At 38.5% G+C, this 16,455-nt stretch overlaps 2 protein-coding genes across 9 annotated transcripts in view; one reads left to right on the top strand and one right to left on the bottom strand.

Moving 5' to 3' along the window:
- LOC105433940 (phytanoyl-CoA dioxygenase, peroxisomal-like) overlaps positions 1-16,455 on the top strand; it is a 36,822-nt gene that overhangs the window by 7,935 nt on the left and 12,432 nt on the right. Inside the window, exon 1 of one of the 6 annotated variants that reach the window (XM_089072572.1) lies at positions 1,443-1,585. The exons of 4 other annotated variants lie outside the window; for them this stretch is intronic. The gene's annotated coding sequence lies outside the window, so the exon portion shown is untranslated. Of the gene's footprint in view, positions 1-1,442; positions 1,586-13,475; positions 14,465-16,455 lie in introns of those variants that run through there. One more of the 6 variants, XM_011649454.3, reaches the window with a different exon arrangement.
- Positions 1-16,455, bottom strand: part of LOC105425566 (uncharacterized) — a 28,158-nt gene that overhangs the window by 3,556 nt on the left and 8,147 nt on the right. For 2 of the 3 annotated variants that reach the window (XM_089072563.1, XM_089072565.1), the window contains exons 2-7: positions 5,018-5,285; positions 4,029-4,225; positions 2,151-2,288; positions 1,327-1,633; positions 542-790; positions 143-374 (exon numbers count right to left, since the gene is read on the bottom strand). In XM_089072563.1, the coding sequence (XP_088928689.1) occupies positions 143-374; positions 542-790; positions 1,327-1,633; positions 2,151-2,288; positions 4,029-4,225; positions 5,018-5,119 (1,225 nt within the window). In that variant the 5' untranslated portion in view covers positions 5,120-5,285. Of the gene's footprint in view, positions 1-142; positions 375-541; positions 791-1,326; positions 1,634-2,150; positions 2,289-4,028; positions 4,226-5,017; positions 5,286-15,957; positions 16,181-16,455 lie in introns of those variants that run through there. The other variant, XM_089072564.1, reaches the window with a different exon arrangement.

Raw genomic sequence — 16,455 nt, 5'->3', positions numbered from 1 at the left:
TTTTCATAGAAACATTCGCGTACAAGGTACAAGGACTTTGAATTGTCGGTTCGTCGGTTTGCGAACTTCAGATTATTTGAATACGCACGGATATCTAAAGCTAAAACGATATCAGCAATAGAGATCGCATAATCGCGCGTACCTGATTCGGTGGTCGGCACTCTGAGAGTATTACACGAGACGGCGGGCTGCAATCTGCCGCGTTGAAACCCCAGATTATTGCTTTCAAAACTACCCCCGGTCCTGCACGAGCCGAGGGCCAATAGCGCCTCGCTGAGCCTTCGTTGCAAGGGCGGGAATGGGAAGAAGGAAGTGTTCCCGCTGCCGGAAGGCCTTCTGGAACCGGCGACGCTCGGTGTTCTCGCCTGTATCTCCTGGAACACGATTTATGGTTGCTCTTACGCCACCATATACGTATATTTATATATATATACGACCATAATGGAAATATAAGAGCAACGATAACCGTAAACTGAGAGAATTACTACTGTCCTTCGAGCACCACACCACAAACGTTTATTTTTCTTGCGTTTCAAATTACCTGCTGCAACTCCGACTTAGTTGCCTTTTTCCGCCAGTAATTCTGGACGGATCGTCGCAGAGTCTGCGATTTCAGGCCGTAGAGGAGACCGTTGATGGGTGGCGAGCACGCGAGGAGGAGCGATGCTAAAGAGGCGAGCCTGGGATGTGCGTGAAGACGGTGCTGATTACCGGCTCCGCAAGCCTCCCAGAGGATAAGCCCGCAGTACGGAAAATAAAGTAGATACAGAGAACCGACCAGTTGCATCACCTGAAAAGTTGTTCTTGCGAAACCAATCGTAAGACAAGACAATCTATCAATGGCGGGCCATTCGATCGCTGTGCGAATCTATTTATCCTCATTGGACAATAAACGGAGGTGTTTGTCTCGAAGTTTGACTAATTACACAGATATTAAAGATTCTGGACCCCCTCGAATAGAAATTGAATTGCGGCCCATAATCATGAGACGCTGCGAACGAGGAAGTTTCGGTAGATACTTCGTCGATGCCTCTCAGCGTGGCGTCTATCGATTTGACTTGCTAACTCCAGGGCAGACAATTAAATTACAGATCGGTCTTTAACTACGGGCGCTTTTCATTAGCCTGATTAGCTTAAATCAAGTGACTTGACAAAAGCCCAAATTGGTTGGATGTTCTTATTAAAGAAAAATTGATTTCGCTTCCATCGTAAAAAAAATCGTTAAGAAAGGTCGTGAAGATGGCTTGTTACGCTAATAGGATATAATCGCTTTACGCCTCGCCTTAATCACGAGCTTTAAAATTCCAGAAAAACGTCTGTACAAACCGTGCTGGCGGCACTGTGGAAACGCGGCGGTCCGCCGGCGGAAGGTGCGGTGACAGTTGGCACGAAGAATGGATTTCGCTGGTGGGTGATGGTCACCTGGGCGCTCAGGGTGACCTCGTAGATCGCGCTGGCGATACGATGCCGATGATACCGCGCTATACCCAACACGCGTAAATTGCAGACCGTCACGAGGACGGCCGGCAGGCCCAGGCCCAGGATGGCGTAAACGGCGCCGTAGAGCGCCGCGGCGGATCCCCAGGTACCGTTCCCGAAATCTGGGGCGCAGCAACCCAACCCTGGGCTATAGCTGCATCGATATATTCGGATATTGAAAAGAAACAAAATCGGTGTATATAAACGTGATTTCGCTGCGGATTGGTAATACGGGAATTTTTTCTGTATTTGTATCACGCGTACGTTGTATTACGCGATTGAAAGTAAATAAAAAAAATAAGAAGTTTGCCGAACACTTTATCGTTCGTTTACAATTCGTTCCGTCTAACTTAACTAACGCTTCGTCAACAAAAGTTCCGTTCTGAATGAGAATTCTTTCGGGTGCGCGTTTCCGAGAGCTTGCGCGAGAGGGAAATTCTCGAGATTGTCTCTCGCAGCGCGAGCCTTTATGCGACGCGAAACAACTTGCCTCCACGAAGGGCGAGCAGGGAGCACACAAAGCAAATCGAATCTCGTTCATTACGCGCGGAAATGCAGCAAATCGCAAAGCAATGCCGTAGAATGAACGCGAGCGAATGCTACGGAATGCAACGGCTAGTTTTCGTCCAGGTGGTGATGGTTAATGTTGTGTAACGTGTAGTTATACAAACCTATAAGGTGGCACTAGGCCCGAGAACGGCGGCAAGCAGAGGAGTAAAGCGCCTGTCCAAGAGGCAACCAGTCCGACGACCACCCGACGCGGAGAAACCAAAGCGGTGTAGTGTAGCGGTGCGGCAATCGCGTAATACCTGCAGTAGAGTAATTGCATGGCATGGCCGGTGAGAACTCTATGAGACATAATTTAGATGCCGGCGTGATGTGGTCGTTTCACACTCGGCCGGACGTTTAGCTCTAATGATTTCGCGCGAACCCATTAGTCCCGATTTGTCACTTAATCGGGTTAAATGGTACGGCAACATGTGAAATACATACAGCGGATGGATCGACGTCTTCGAGAAAAAGATTGACGGAAAAGCAACGGTTTCCGTTCATGGTCATGGAGAAGGAGAAAATGCGGAGGCGGATCACGAAGAAGTAAAGAACGAGGTGATTTAAATCTGTTTAAGCTCTTGAATAAAATATTCCGATCGAGCCGCAGTCGGGCCTGGCAATGTTCTTTTACAGAAAATAAGAAAGAGAGAAAAGTTTTCCATATTCTCGCCTTCCGTGTTTCCTTAGAAAAAAAACTGTGTGATGCGTTGAACAGAGGTTTGAGTGAAAAAGGAATGAGTGGAGGAATATACAGCCTTAATAAGATTTTTGAAACTGAATCGCTTTTGAAACGATATAAAAATATGATCGAAAAATATAATATAATATGAATTTATTAAGAAGGAGAGTAATCTAGATATTGCTTTGAGCGGACTACAAGTTACAAGTTCGATAATTACAACAACACGTGATATAAGCATTTATCTTGAATTTATATTAATTTATGCTTTTAAAATGATTGCAATTAATTTATGCTTAATTATATTGAATATATTGATTCAAGAAACGAAATAAAAATTATTCGATACCAAGACCCTGTCTGCCGATTAATGCCATTCATTATCCTATTGTTTGAAATACATATATCGGTACCTTGGTTTGTTTATAATATAATATATTTACACGAGATAAACGAATGAAATTATTTTAATCGGAGTTCTCCGACTTCAATCTAGATTCGCCGCCGTATAAAAACCGCAAAACTGTTAATGCAGCGAGAGGATAAGCAACAAGTAGAAATGGAAGCACTTGGGGATTCTAGGATATAGATTGTATCGAACATATCATATTATCTGACAGCTACAACGATATTATTTGAACTTACAGAATCCTTATTGATATCGTCGGATATCCTTTATATGACACGTTGACTGAAACTGAAGCTTCGTTTGTATCACTCAATGTACGTCACGTATCGAAATTCAACTCGATTTTTCATCAAATTTTCCCCTTCAAGTTTCTGAAGCTCTTCACTCTTAATTTATTTTAGTAACAATAATGTTTTTCGGTGTGAAATTCAGTTTAACAGTGTTTCAACGCATCACGACTGGAAGTGCGTGCGATGTTACACTTTGTATTACGCAAAAAGATACAAAATCGATAAGTAGTAGTAATGCGAGAACAATGTTATCGGATCGTTGCATTATATAATTCAATCGGAAAACATGTTGAATAGCATGAAATTATTCTGAATGCGCAATTACGTAAAACGCGATATGCAAATTACACGCGATTAATTTAAACGTAACGATCAACGGCAACCAAGCTCCTTTGCGCGTATTTCATTTTTTATAAAAAGTCCCGACGCATCGATTATCATTTATTCGAAGAATCAGCCGTGCTTCCATAAATAAAATCTAATAAATTAAATCAATACCGATTCTTGATTTATTCAGAAATCTAATCGTCAAAGCACATCTTCGTAACCGCGTTCTCTCTGAATAATATCGTAAATTGATATTCGAAATAGCGAAAGAGAGAACGCGTGAGAGATTCACCTGTCGCAGTTCAATCCGGTGACAGTCCAAAGGGCGACTGGATGCAACAACGCCAACAGAAAGCCGTGAAGGACGCACCATGTGCCGGCGGCCGGCCACGAGCCAGTTGCGAAAATCAGCAGTATTAGACACACCGCCGCTTCCACGGCGCCCAAATGGATCAGCAGTAAAGTGTTCGCCGTCTGCTGTTGCTGCGTCTACGGGCATTGTAATACCACTCGTTGATTATTCGCTTATTCGTTACCAGGACGCTCCGTTACCGGCGCGCTTCTTAAGCTGTCCGGCGGGATTTTGTAATTTAAACTTTTAATATTAGTCCGACGCGCCGCAAACGCAATTACGCGCTGCCTTACCATTTAAGATCTTGAATTATCTAGGAGCTTTTTTCGTCCTTTTTCTTTCTCACGACGTCTTCAACGACGTCGGCGTCGTTGCGGGAGCTTAAAAGCGAGCGAAGAAAAAAAAAGAAAAAAAAAAAAAAGAAAGTAAATCAACGTCATTGTTGTAGTATAAGAGCGATTCTGCATCTAAATAAGATTGATGTCAAATGTACCATGTACGCTTTTTTCGAAAAGTTGAATTCACTTTCTTTTTTTTTCTCTCCTTGCAATTCAGCCGCAGCCTAGATACGCTTTTAATGTATCTTTTAATATCATGAACTCTTTGACCGAAATGTCAGGAAAGTTCACGTTAAATTACGTTCGAGAGAGAGAGAGAGCAATCCGCACGTCTCTCGAATTCGTCATTTTTGGCACGAGCAGTTGCGATTACTAAAATGTATCGTACGCTTACGGCAGCTTCTACAAAATTAACGGCGAGTCACGTTTAAACTGAAATCCACCCTGATTAGCGCGTCATTGCTAAAGACACGATTCGACCAGAAGTAGAAAAAAATTACTTGACAAAAGTTAGAGAAAAAAATAAAAAAAGAAAATAGTATAGATGAAAAATTTCACGCGTGTTATAAGTATCTGATTGTTATCGTTCACCTGTTTACCAAGACCGAAAACGACAAGGAGAATGTAGCCATTCAAGAGAAGACCCAGAATTGACACGAGGATGAGAATTACGCCGAAGGCCCAAGGGCCCATTCCTCCTCTTCCTCTCGCGTGCTTTATTTTCTTTCTCTTTCTTTCTCGTTCGTGATTTTTTTTCTTAGACAAGAGGAGCACTCGGTTCAAGTAAATTTGTCGACTTCGTTGGGCCACCAAATTCCTTTTTGTGATTCCGTCATGATGGCGATTTCGTCTGAAAAATCTAAAAAAGTCACAGGCGTCTTTAGTAAAGGTGACTTTGAATAATAAATAATTTAGTCAAATTTATTATCGAGCATTAAGCAGATCTGCCTGCTATAAAGTATTGATATCTCTCGATCGTTGGTCACTTCATTTTACAGTTTTATCGAAAACATGACTTGCATATTATACTAAGTTATATCAAGCGAACTTTGTATTTACACATAGCAGACACACGATGTAAACGATATTATCTTCAGCGGTATGCTTCAGCTCATCTATCATTAGCATTTGTAATATCATATAAATATCGACATGTAACGCAAGTTAAATTAGATAGTCAAGGACATCGTGGTATTATACGCGAAATGTCACATCCTAATTAAATGTTGAATTCAATCAAGTTAATTGTAATCTCGCTAATTTCAAAGACACAAGCACAGACTGGATTTCTACGCGTAAGGACAATCTTACAAGTTTTACGAATTTAAAGTCTATCGAAAAGAAAATATTACGATCTTTCATGACAATGCATTATAGAATAAATAGATAAGATTTTTTTACACATTTGAATAAGCATCTAACTCTGGACATCTTTTTATGCGAACACGTTACACGTGTCGTTCTTTTTACAAGTGCAAATTATTCATGAGAATAATTCTCTAACTAGAGAGAAGAGAGAGAGAGAGAGAGAGAGAGAAAATTATCCTTATAAATAATTTGCGTACATAATTAATAAATAATATAAATAATATAAATTGCGTATTTAATTAATACACATAATTGATAAATTCATAAAGCTAAAAAAATTTATATATATTCGTGTGATAATAACATCGTCGTTTAAACGAAAGAAAGTCTCTTACTGACTTCGTCTAACGTCTTCGATGATGCCAGAAACGCGTATTTTCCGCGACATATTGTTTTGCGGATCACGGCAACAAGCAGCTGCCGAGTGGCGTAATTTGATTTCGACGGTGCCGCGGCAGTTCCATTATCGACCATTAGCGTATCTCTCCCGTAGTAGACGACTACGTCGATACGATTTGTGAGAGACGGCTGGTGCAATTGCTAGCTAGCCTGCCGTCTCGCGACGAAGGGAAAATGCGACCTCATTCGCCTCGTTGTTGAATTTTACACCATCGACTATTAATAGTAGTCGGTAGCCTACAATTTAAGTTGGGATATGAATCATAAAACATCGCGGTACACACATTGATGAGACTGTCCAGGCTGTCCAGGCGTTTGAGTCTGATTAGACCTCGTTAAACATTTCCAATTATTACCCTAGAGATAATTTACGACCGATCTAATAAGACTTTTGCGTCAATATCGCTACATATCGCTATAATATTGAAACTCGTTGACATTTATATTTCGCCGATCGCTAACCTAATTTTCGATTATTAGTTTCACAATAGTTTTGCAGTAATGTATTGGTTACCACATAATTAACTGTAGTGGAATGCGAGTAATGCCATTAAAACCCTAAATCCCGGTAAAATCTTGTCTTCCTAAATCGCCGTCCTTTCGAATACAACACATATCGATCCCGCAAATATGGTGAACGGAGAATTTCATACTGAATTCCTCCACGCGCTCCCATATACGTGATTGCCACGCGTTACATAGGTATTTACAAGAATTTATCGGATTATTCGCTATCGTGTGTTATTCTCTACTGGCGCATTATTACATCATGTTCTGATATCGCAAATCGCAAATTCTTTAAGTTAATGCAGAAATAATGAGCTCCAAGTTAAAGCAGATATTTTAATATTTTAGTATGAATATAGAAATGAAAATGATCATTTTATCAATAAGAATCACGATGGCAAAAGAACATTTTCTCATCTCAGATGGCTTTTTAACAGATTATACCGAGTTAAAAGACGAGATTGTAAGACTTTTACCTTTAGAAAGGTCTATATCGATTTTTTTTAATAAATTACCAAGCTGAGATTTAAGATCTTACATAAAAAAGACTATTTCAATTCGTAATCCTCTTTTCTTAGGAGGATTGCTCCTTTTTTGCATCTATATTCAGTTTGAATTTAGATGTTCTTAAAGCTAAAGTTATTGTCTAAAAAAAAAAAGATTATTGTTGCATAATATACTCGAGACTTATTTCTTATCATTTTACTAAATAAGATAAATCTGAATGTAATTTTCTCTTTTATTTCTTTCTTATTTTTAGTTTATGGTCAATTAATAATTTTCCGAAACGTCCTTAGAAATTAAAATTTAATTAATAGGTATAATTAATAGGCGCGCGGTATACAGCCTAAGTTCTTAAATTAGCGATCCAGATTTAATTTGTCGGTCAATTTGACATGGAACGATCCGGAAGTTTCTCCCTTATGATTAATGGGCGAACCGCGCGTGGATGAGCGGGGCATTTCCGAGAGCGAAGTATACGCGACGGAATAATAAATCTCCGCGAATGCATAATCGCGTGTTATTTAGCGATCGCGTTCCAGTCCCCTGCAATTTTATTACTAACGCGAGAGTGCGACTCTCTTCCCCGTGTCTCGGGTTGTATAAAACGTAATCCACCATGTGTCCGCTTATACAGTTTATACATATAAACACCGCGACGGTACTTTGCGAAATGGAATTTGCCGAATAGTAGAACTGTTTGTACTTAGGAAATGACAGACCGAGGCAAATAATCGTGTTTCACGGCAAATTTGTAAAGGATAGGTATATTTGGATAAGATTGAAAAAAAAATGTTTAATTTTATGATATCGGCGCGGACGGTGCGGAAGCGCGATCGATGTCGACCCTCATCCGCTCGTTCCTTTTATCCATTTTTCCTCGATTCCATCAGTGAAACCTGCACCTGTACTGTGCCATCACGCGAGGCGTAGGTATACAACGACATTACAACTCGACCTTCCTCTTATTCCTTTTTTCGTGTCCCACTGACCGCGAATTTTCTACGAGAATCCCATAATTCATGCGCACGCGAGAACTTTATTCGCCGTGGATTCGCCACGCTGCCATTAATCTCGACCTGTCGTTTCGTGATGAATTAACCCGCCACTCCCTGGTATCGGTTGTATTTATGCAACGGGGATGATAATAACATTTTCATCTTTATTTGCATCCCCGCCGCAATTACGGGTATTAGAAGGATTTTTTTTTTTTTTTAAATATCGGGGAGGAGGTCGCGATCTTTCCTCTTCTTGGGGTGCTGCGCGAGGCACGCGAAACTTTTTGGATTATTCGATGACCGATGATCGGTTTCCACGAAACGAGTTTGCCGATTGGTAAAGTCGATTATATAAAGCGGCGGTTTCAGACAACTTGTTGCGCTGATGGCAACGCGCAAAACGAGACGCGACTGTGGTCTCGGGGGAACCGTCTCTTGCGAGGGGTCGCAGAATTGCAGAGCCCCCTTCGGGGGCTATCAGTTATCGCTAGGTACTTGTTGCACGAAACACTTCGCACGTCGCGCCGACGAAATGAGTCCTCGAAGGATCCCACGACCGATCGATATAACGAAAGCGCACTCGCGCATTTTGGATTTCCCATTGGCGATTCGCTTTATCGCTTATCAACATCGGCGGTTCGAAATGTTGTGAAACCACATGAAAAATGCGAAACGACATACACCATCAATTTTCCCTCGTAAAATAGAATCAACGTGTCCCTTCTGGCCCGATCTGGCAATATAATTTATATTGCCAGGCACGCGCGCTTGACGATTTAATTTATTTACCGCATTGAGCTCGGGTTAGCGTCGTTATAGCGGTTTCACGTTATCCAAATTTAATCACGGCCACGGAAGCTTAATGGGCATGTTCTTCGATAACGAGCTCGTACGTAGACAAGCGGAGTATCGAACGTGTCCCAATTCGGTTGACGGCGGTATGGTTCGACACATGTTTTCCGCGGGTGGAAGATGGTAAACCACGACCGGAGAGTGGCACATGGTGTACGGACAAGGCTTGGCTAGATTTCGTTCACATCCGAGAAACTGTGTTCTACTCCATCATCGAAAGCGGAAACTTCTGTCTCGGGCGAGAGTGTTGGCGGAACATCGATATAACATAGAGACAGTGGGTGACTCGATATTATGACACGAACGGAGACCCATTAGGAAAGAGAAAATAGTTCAACTTCTAGTTTGCTAGATAAATTTTCAAATAAGAGCAAATTTATTTGCTATTACCTCCAATAATAGCAATATTCTTTTTTTCATGGAGCCTCTTAGCCTTTTTCTTTTTCCTCAATGGATTATATGATTTGTATATTTGATGTCAAAGTGGATATCCTTTGTACATAATTTATATGCAAAATAATAACACTATCAACTGATGATAGCCATAAAATATTATTATAAATAATTTAAGTTCTGAAATAGAAAAAGGCTAATATGAAGAATTTTATTTGAGTGTGTAATATAATCATTTCTTGTGAAAGTACGACAAATAGAGAACATTAATAACTGCTATTATTTAATTGATCAATAAAGGATACATGTGGGGGTATTAAGGACGAAATATGACATATACAAGGTGACTTTCTTCTAATTCCTAAGCTCGTTACTTTAATCAACGATAAATTCGGCAAACCAAATAAGTCCTTTCAGACACGAAAAACAGCAATCAGACGTCGGAAAAATTTTGCCGTCTAAACAAACGTGAAACGTGCGTGGAAATTGTTTGTGTTTTCGCTTGCAAAACGTGTGCAAGCAGAATTTCCCGAGAGGAGAGATAATTAATCGCTTTGTACATATCACTTCTGCTAATTCAGCGGCGATGGTAGCGGAAGATTATAGTTCACTGCGCATCGCAATAGGTTTCGGCCGAAATTGTTAGAAGGAACGAATTGCGCTAATCATACGGATGATGTATCTTGTTTTATTATACAAAATACTGTGAATTATTTTATTTTTATCAGGAGAGGGAGATAAGTCACTTGAAGCGAATGCACTTACGAGAAAAGTGTAAAGTTTTTATATATATATATATATATATATATATATAAATTATATTTATTATTTTAATAAAGATTTTGATGAAAATAGTTTATTTACACGAGACAGCAAAGCGTATGATATTTTTCTCTTTCGTATTAACCTGTATCCAGCAGCAACTGTTGCTTCATATTTAATTTTGACCAGAGCAGTCATGTCTTTCTCTGTTCGCCGACGGTAGCTGTTCGCGAGGACGAGACATGCAATTTACTCGCTTACGTTATATTGGCGTGTCTTGAGACGAAGCGGTGATCCCCTTTGTTCGCACACAGAGGCAACTTTTTTTATCGTACCATGGCTAAAACGCCATGGAACTTCTTCTTTTATGCGAGAGATGCGCATTTCTCGCTCACGATTCTACCGTCGTCGCTTCAATCGAGAATGACGATATTATAATTGTTTTTAGCAAAAATATTTGAAAACATATGAATGTAAGCCTACGCATTGCGTGTGACACGTAGATAGTATTACGTAGGTATCTCTTAAGCGTAAAAGTAAAAATAAATTCCAATAATAGTCACATTATAAAATACGAGCGGGGCAGTGAAGAGGATAATAAAGGATGATATATAAATCCCTCCATGACTACCAGTATTATCCTACTGCAAATAGGCGTTCACCGTTTGTCAATCGATCTACTATACATCCACGCCTCCTTGTGCCCCTTTTCTCTTTTAGAAGTGCTTTTCTTTCCGATCTTTGTGGCAAACTATTACTTCACTCAAGTGGAGCATTTCGTGCCGTAGTTGTGCGCGTTTCTTCTTTGTTCCATTTTGCTCGTGAGAAGAATAGCAAAAGATGGAAATTAAAATGTTGAAAAGCACATTTTAATAAACTCATCAATGAACGCACGATCGCATAAGCCAATTCAATCTAGTGAAAGGGCTATATATAAAAATTGATATCGTAAATGAAATTGAACATGTAGCGCGGTACGATATTTTTATTTCCATCAGGACACGGAAATGTTTATTTATATTTAAACATCCGGAAAATCTCGCTGCTTTATTATTTCATGCCGAATACTGAAATAACCGGAGAAATTTAGCAATAGCGTGCCCTCGTTCTACGCGATGATTACTTTAGCAAAGTGGATTCTTCATTTTCGTCTTTATTATCCCCGAGGTAGCAGACCAGGAAATAGCCGAATCAAGAACGACAATGAGAATACGTGAAATCCAGGGTAAATATTCCATAGACACGGCACCCTTTAACGGAGCTGTTAGTACGGCCTATCCACGTATTATGCCTTCGTCAATTCAAGAATATCATGGAAGAAATGTACGCTAAGAGAGAGAGAGAGAGAGAGAGAGAGAGAGAGAGAGAGAGAGAGAGAGAGAGGGATTATATTCTTTCGTTTTTCCTTATTCCCTCTCTTCTTATTTTGGGGATCGAGCCATGCTTCGCGTAATCTCTTCTAGTGCAGGAAGACTTTAGTAAATTAAATGTATTATTTATATATATATATATATATATATATTTAATATATAAATATATATATATATTATATTTATATATATATTTATATATTAAATATATATATATTTTTCTAGACTAGTATATGTTATATGTTTTTCTGTTTATGTTTATGTTATAATAATATATTACCTAAAATATACAGTTTGTTCCATAAGTTGAAGTCAATTACAGGAGGGTGATTGGAGATTCAAAAGTAAAAAAAAAGTTGATATGAACATAAATCCGAAAATGCATTGTTTTTGAATTATCGCCAGTTTCAGATAATATATTGATGAAATTGTATATTGAAATTGTCTATTGTCAAAAATAACTAAAAACTAATACATTTTAAGTATTTATTTATTTTATCATTTTAATACATATAAAATTAACTTTCATGGTTGCAAATTAATACCTTCGAAGTATAATTCTTCAACACTTGATTCCTGTAAAACATACACAGATATAAAATATATTTTGCAATAGTGTATAATTAGATATTTCTATTTAAACATTACAATTTTTTACGGAATATTAAAATCTTTTTCATGTATTATGATTATATTAATATAAAAGATAGATTTAGATGTATCTGTCAATTTATAATAATGTCAAAAGGTAGATATTAACTAATATGTTAATTTTAAATAAAAATAAGATCTGATATTAATACAAATAATTTTTATTGTTAAAAAAAAATAAATAAATAAACAATAATCATATATACCTATAGGCCATTGTCCTTTTAGGACATGGTTAGGACATGGTCCTATTATAGCATCGACTTTAGTTACTGCATGTACTACAGGTAGCATTGTAAGTACAAGAGTGAAAACTATTGTCAGTAAAACAAAATACAATGGTTGTGAATTCATAATTTCTTGTTTTTAGTTTCATAGAAAAACTAACTTTTCGCAAAATGTCACATGTTATATATATATCAAGAATGTAAATAAAAATATATTATAGTTTAATAAAATTTGACCATTATCGATACTACATTTCTGAGTCATAATCGTGATCCTGTAAAGTCGTGAAAGATAAAAAGTTAAAACATAAATAATAGTTATAAAACTAGTTGTAAAACGATTGATTATTCATCAAAAGACACGAGTAATGTTTCGCGCCAAGCTACATATATAATAAAGTTACGCAGTTATGTGATGAACAGAAACTCATTACGAAGTTAACCCGCAATTTTTGAATTTTATATTTTCATCAATTATATTGGTATGTTTGGTAAATGTCGCCCAATTAGTTACAAAGTTAACTCGTTATGAAAAAAAACTAATAATAAGTTATCGATACATATGTCATAATAATTGCATAAAATTAATCTTATTGGATAATTTAAACATTAAAGATTCTAACAAAATTAGATCTTTTTACTTTTTAAAAATTTTTTAATTTATTTATTATATCTCTGTAAACATCATTTTTATACCATTTCGTGACACATGAATTTGAAATTATCCCAATTTATGACACATGCTGGTCTATATTATTGATAGGTGATATCATTGATAGGCATACAAACGTCCATATTATTGATACGTCGTAGAAATATATAGATAAAAAATTTACGTGACTCCGCCGTTTGCGGCACCAGACTCCCCTCTCGCATTGCACAAAATGATAATTATTTTTTATACGGCGGGGGAAAGAAATAAAAACAAAAATAACATATTTTGTATATTATAACGATAAACCGCCACTCGGAACTAATCTCTCGCCCCTTTCACGTCCTACAGGATAAATTGGAGAGTTGGATCGCTACCTTCTCCGGTTTCGGCATACATCTCAGCTAAGAGTGACATTATAATATATCACACGTCACACAGTTAGTGTCAGCCGGCTTCGTTAATGGATTTTAATTAATATCGTTTGCCGAACAGCTGCACGGCCGTCTCTCTTCTCTACGCCTAATTACGAGAGGCTCCATTGGCCCTACCGGCCCCACGGGTGGTTCCGTAAATAATAAAACGAGTCCTTGGACGCGAAAAGATTCGATCGACAATCGACCTTGAAGAGCTCGTGAAATTATTCAGGAAATATGAAACAAATAAATCTCTATAAATACGGCATGGCGATTCGATCGTTGGCCGCTTATCATCTTTTATGTAAAGGCGATATGCTGGAAGGAATCAGTAAAAGAGAACTCGGGGAAAATAAAATCCGACGAGAGTAAAAAAGAGAAACGCTCTTCAGTTAGAGCGACCGAAGACTACGAAGATTTTCTAGCGAGATCGTATCTTCCTATGACCGTGGACTTTTTTCTGTTCCCCTTTCTATTTTATGTTTCCTAAAGGAATTGTAATTTTAACGTCGAGATTGGCAAACTTTGTGATCGCGGTTCGACATTTACGTTACGAAATAACCCTGTTGATGCTTCGAACGAAACGCGACCGACGTGTAAAGCGGAGCATGCGCTCGTCCTTGAAAGAAGGTTACGCACTTTACGCGACCTTGAGAGAAACCCTCTCGCTCCTTCAGATAAGGGCTTTGGGCGCAACGATCGATCGGTCCTTCAGGATAACTCGGTGATAAGCGATATCGCAAAGGGAAAACGAGAGGAAACATCCTGGGAAAATCGTCGGACGATTAATCCAACACAGACAATATCTGATTTGCATGGAAAAGCCGATTAAAATTTGTTTTCTGGTTGTTGCCGGGACGCTGCCTAAAAGAGATTCGAGCTCAAAATAGAAATTGCTGAAATTATTCACTGGAAGAGGAAATCGCTTTTACTTCCGACGGAGTAAGTAGTTACTGAAATCACCTTAAAACCCGATTGAATAATAGAGACAGGAGGGCGTAGGATTGATCTTTGTAAAAATAAACGTCCTTGCAAAAAAAGATTTAGTGAGGAGGGTTGGAAAGATCGGTGTTTCTTCGTCGGCGATAGACACATTTTTCATCAGCACGCTATTCGAGCACGCATGTGTGCAGACATAATGGCGACAATACAATACGAGCGTACTGATTTCCTTGGATGGACGACGAAGATCTTATGTTGATATTGTAGGATCATTATGCTCTGCCTCTCGGAATGGCTGCTCGCTCACTTCGCCACGAGGGATTATTTCAAAATTATGCAAATTCCGTCCGGAGTTTGATAAGAGATAAAGAGATTACGACCAGAGCTAAAATCTCGAGCCAGTTGCGGTTAATATCACCACGTATTATAAGGATCTTACGCATCAAATTTTGCTTGCAATACCTCATTAAACTGGGTGTTTAAGCCAGATTAAAATTTTAAAGGGATCTGTGTGATCAAGCTTACGCTCTCTGCAGCTACTGCTCTCTTTGTTTGATTGTGTTATCACAACTATCTCTTCACTAATCTTCTTGGAGAGTGATAAATTACTATGGAGGATTATGAACGATTCGAAATTTCCAAGAGATTCCCATTCACGATTATCTTTACCTCGTTGTTAGGAAGGTTAAATCTAATGCGATTAAATGTTAGAAGTGCTCTTAAAAAAAACACGGCTATATAGTAATTCGTAATTATTGCGAGATTTCTTTCTTCGAAATTTTGACATTTGGCACGTGGCATATTCTCTAGCTTCTTGCAAAAATTTAGACTAACATATTATTTACTTTCGCGCCATGGACAGTTGCAATCCTCATTTCAGTAACGAATCAAAGATATTGATGTAGCGTGTCATAAATTCAGAGATCGCGATTAGAAGTATCGCTCGGATACTCAGACAACTTTTGTCCTATTAAAAACAATTGTTATAACCCAGAAAACTTCCTGATCTAGCGTTAGTTTCTAAAGCGTGATGAGGATAATAATCTGATCGTTTCTTTGGTATCCTCCGATTATTTCCGTATCGCTCGTGAATTTGTCACGTTCGTTCGCTTATAAAAATCGGCGATTCTTAATAAAAAAGGATGATTCTTTATTGTCTTTGCACACGTGTATTGATTTGTTGTTTTCACGACGAATGCTCTGTGATTCTTGTCACTGATAATTCAAACTCTTTAAAATGCTAATGCAGACTTCGTGCCTTGGACTTTATCAAGCACAGTTAATTTGCGAGATAAAACAAAACTTTACGCTAAATCGCTCGTGATCTTAATTTTATTGATACTTGGCAAATTGCTGAAGGTGGCTTCGTCGTGATAAAAGGTTAATTCGACGAGTTAGATTTCGCAATAGCGATAGGGAAATTTGGTTGATATTACAAAGCCAAAAGCCAATGGGCTTTGGCTTGAACGAGAGACATCAGGATATTGAAATACCTCTTTGTCTGCCAAGCAGGATTGTCGATAATCGATTTCTACCAACGCGATTTCACCGCACAATGCGTTAACATGCTTTAATTGGCAGTTGCAGCTTGCCAATTCTGCATTTTACACGCGATTGAGTAAACTCGCGATTCACCTTACGCGCGCGTCGGATGTCTCTTGTGTTAATTAATCGTTCCTCTTCGTATCATCTACAAAATTTGAAAAAAAAAACAATCAAAAATATTTCCATCATTTCGCGTGATTCGTTGAAAGAAAAATAACATGTATATATATATATATATATATATACATATATATACATTCTTTGCGTCGCGTTGCGCAAACAGCGTATTCTAATTCGTACGGACGGTAATTATCTGCTCACCCTTTAATATTCCGCGATGTAACGCCATGTAATTTATCGCCCATTTTTATTTACCGTCTTATACTTCAAGCTATTAGACATCAGCGATTTCAACAGACGCGAGAGCGTGTTCGCCGTCCCGCTCG

This window comes from Pogonomyrmex barbatus, unplaced genomic scaffold, assembly GCF_055798465.1.
Source record: "Pogonomyrmex barbatus isolate J1 unplaced genomic scaffold, ASM5579846v1 scaffold13, whole genome shotgun sequence".
Classification (NCBI taxonomy): Eukaryota; Metazoa; Arthropoda; class Insecta; order Hymenoptera; family Formicidae; genus Pogonomyrmex; species Pogonomyrmex barbatus.
The sequence above is the reverse complement of the archived record's forward strand: the minus strand, read 5'-3'. Positions and strand labels throughout refer to the sequence as shown.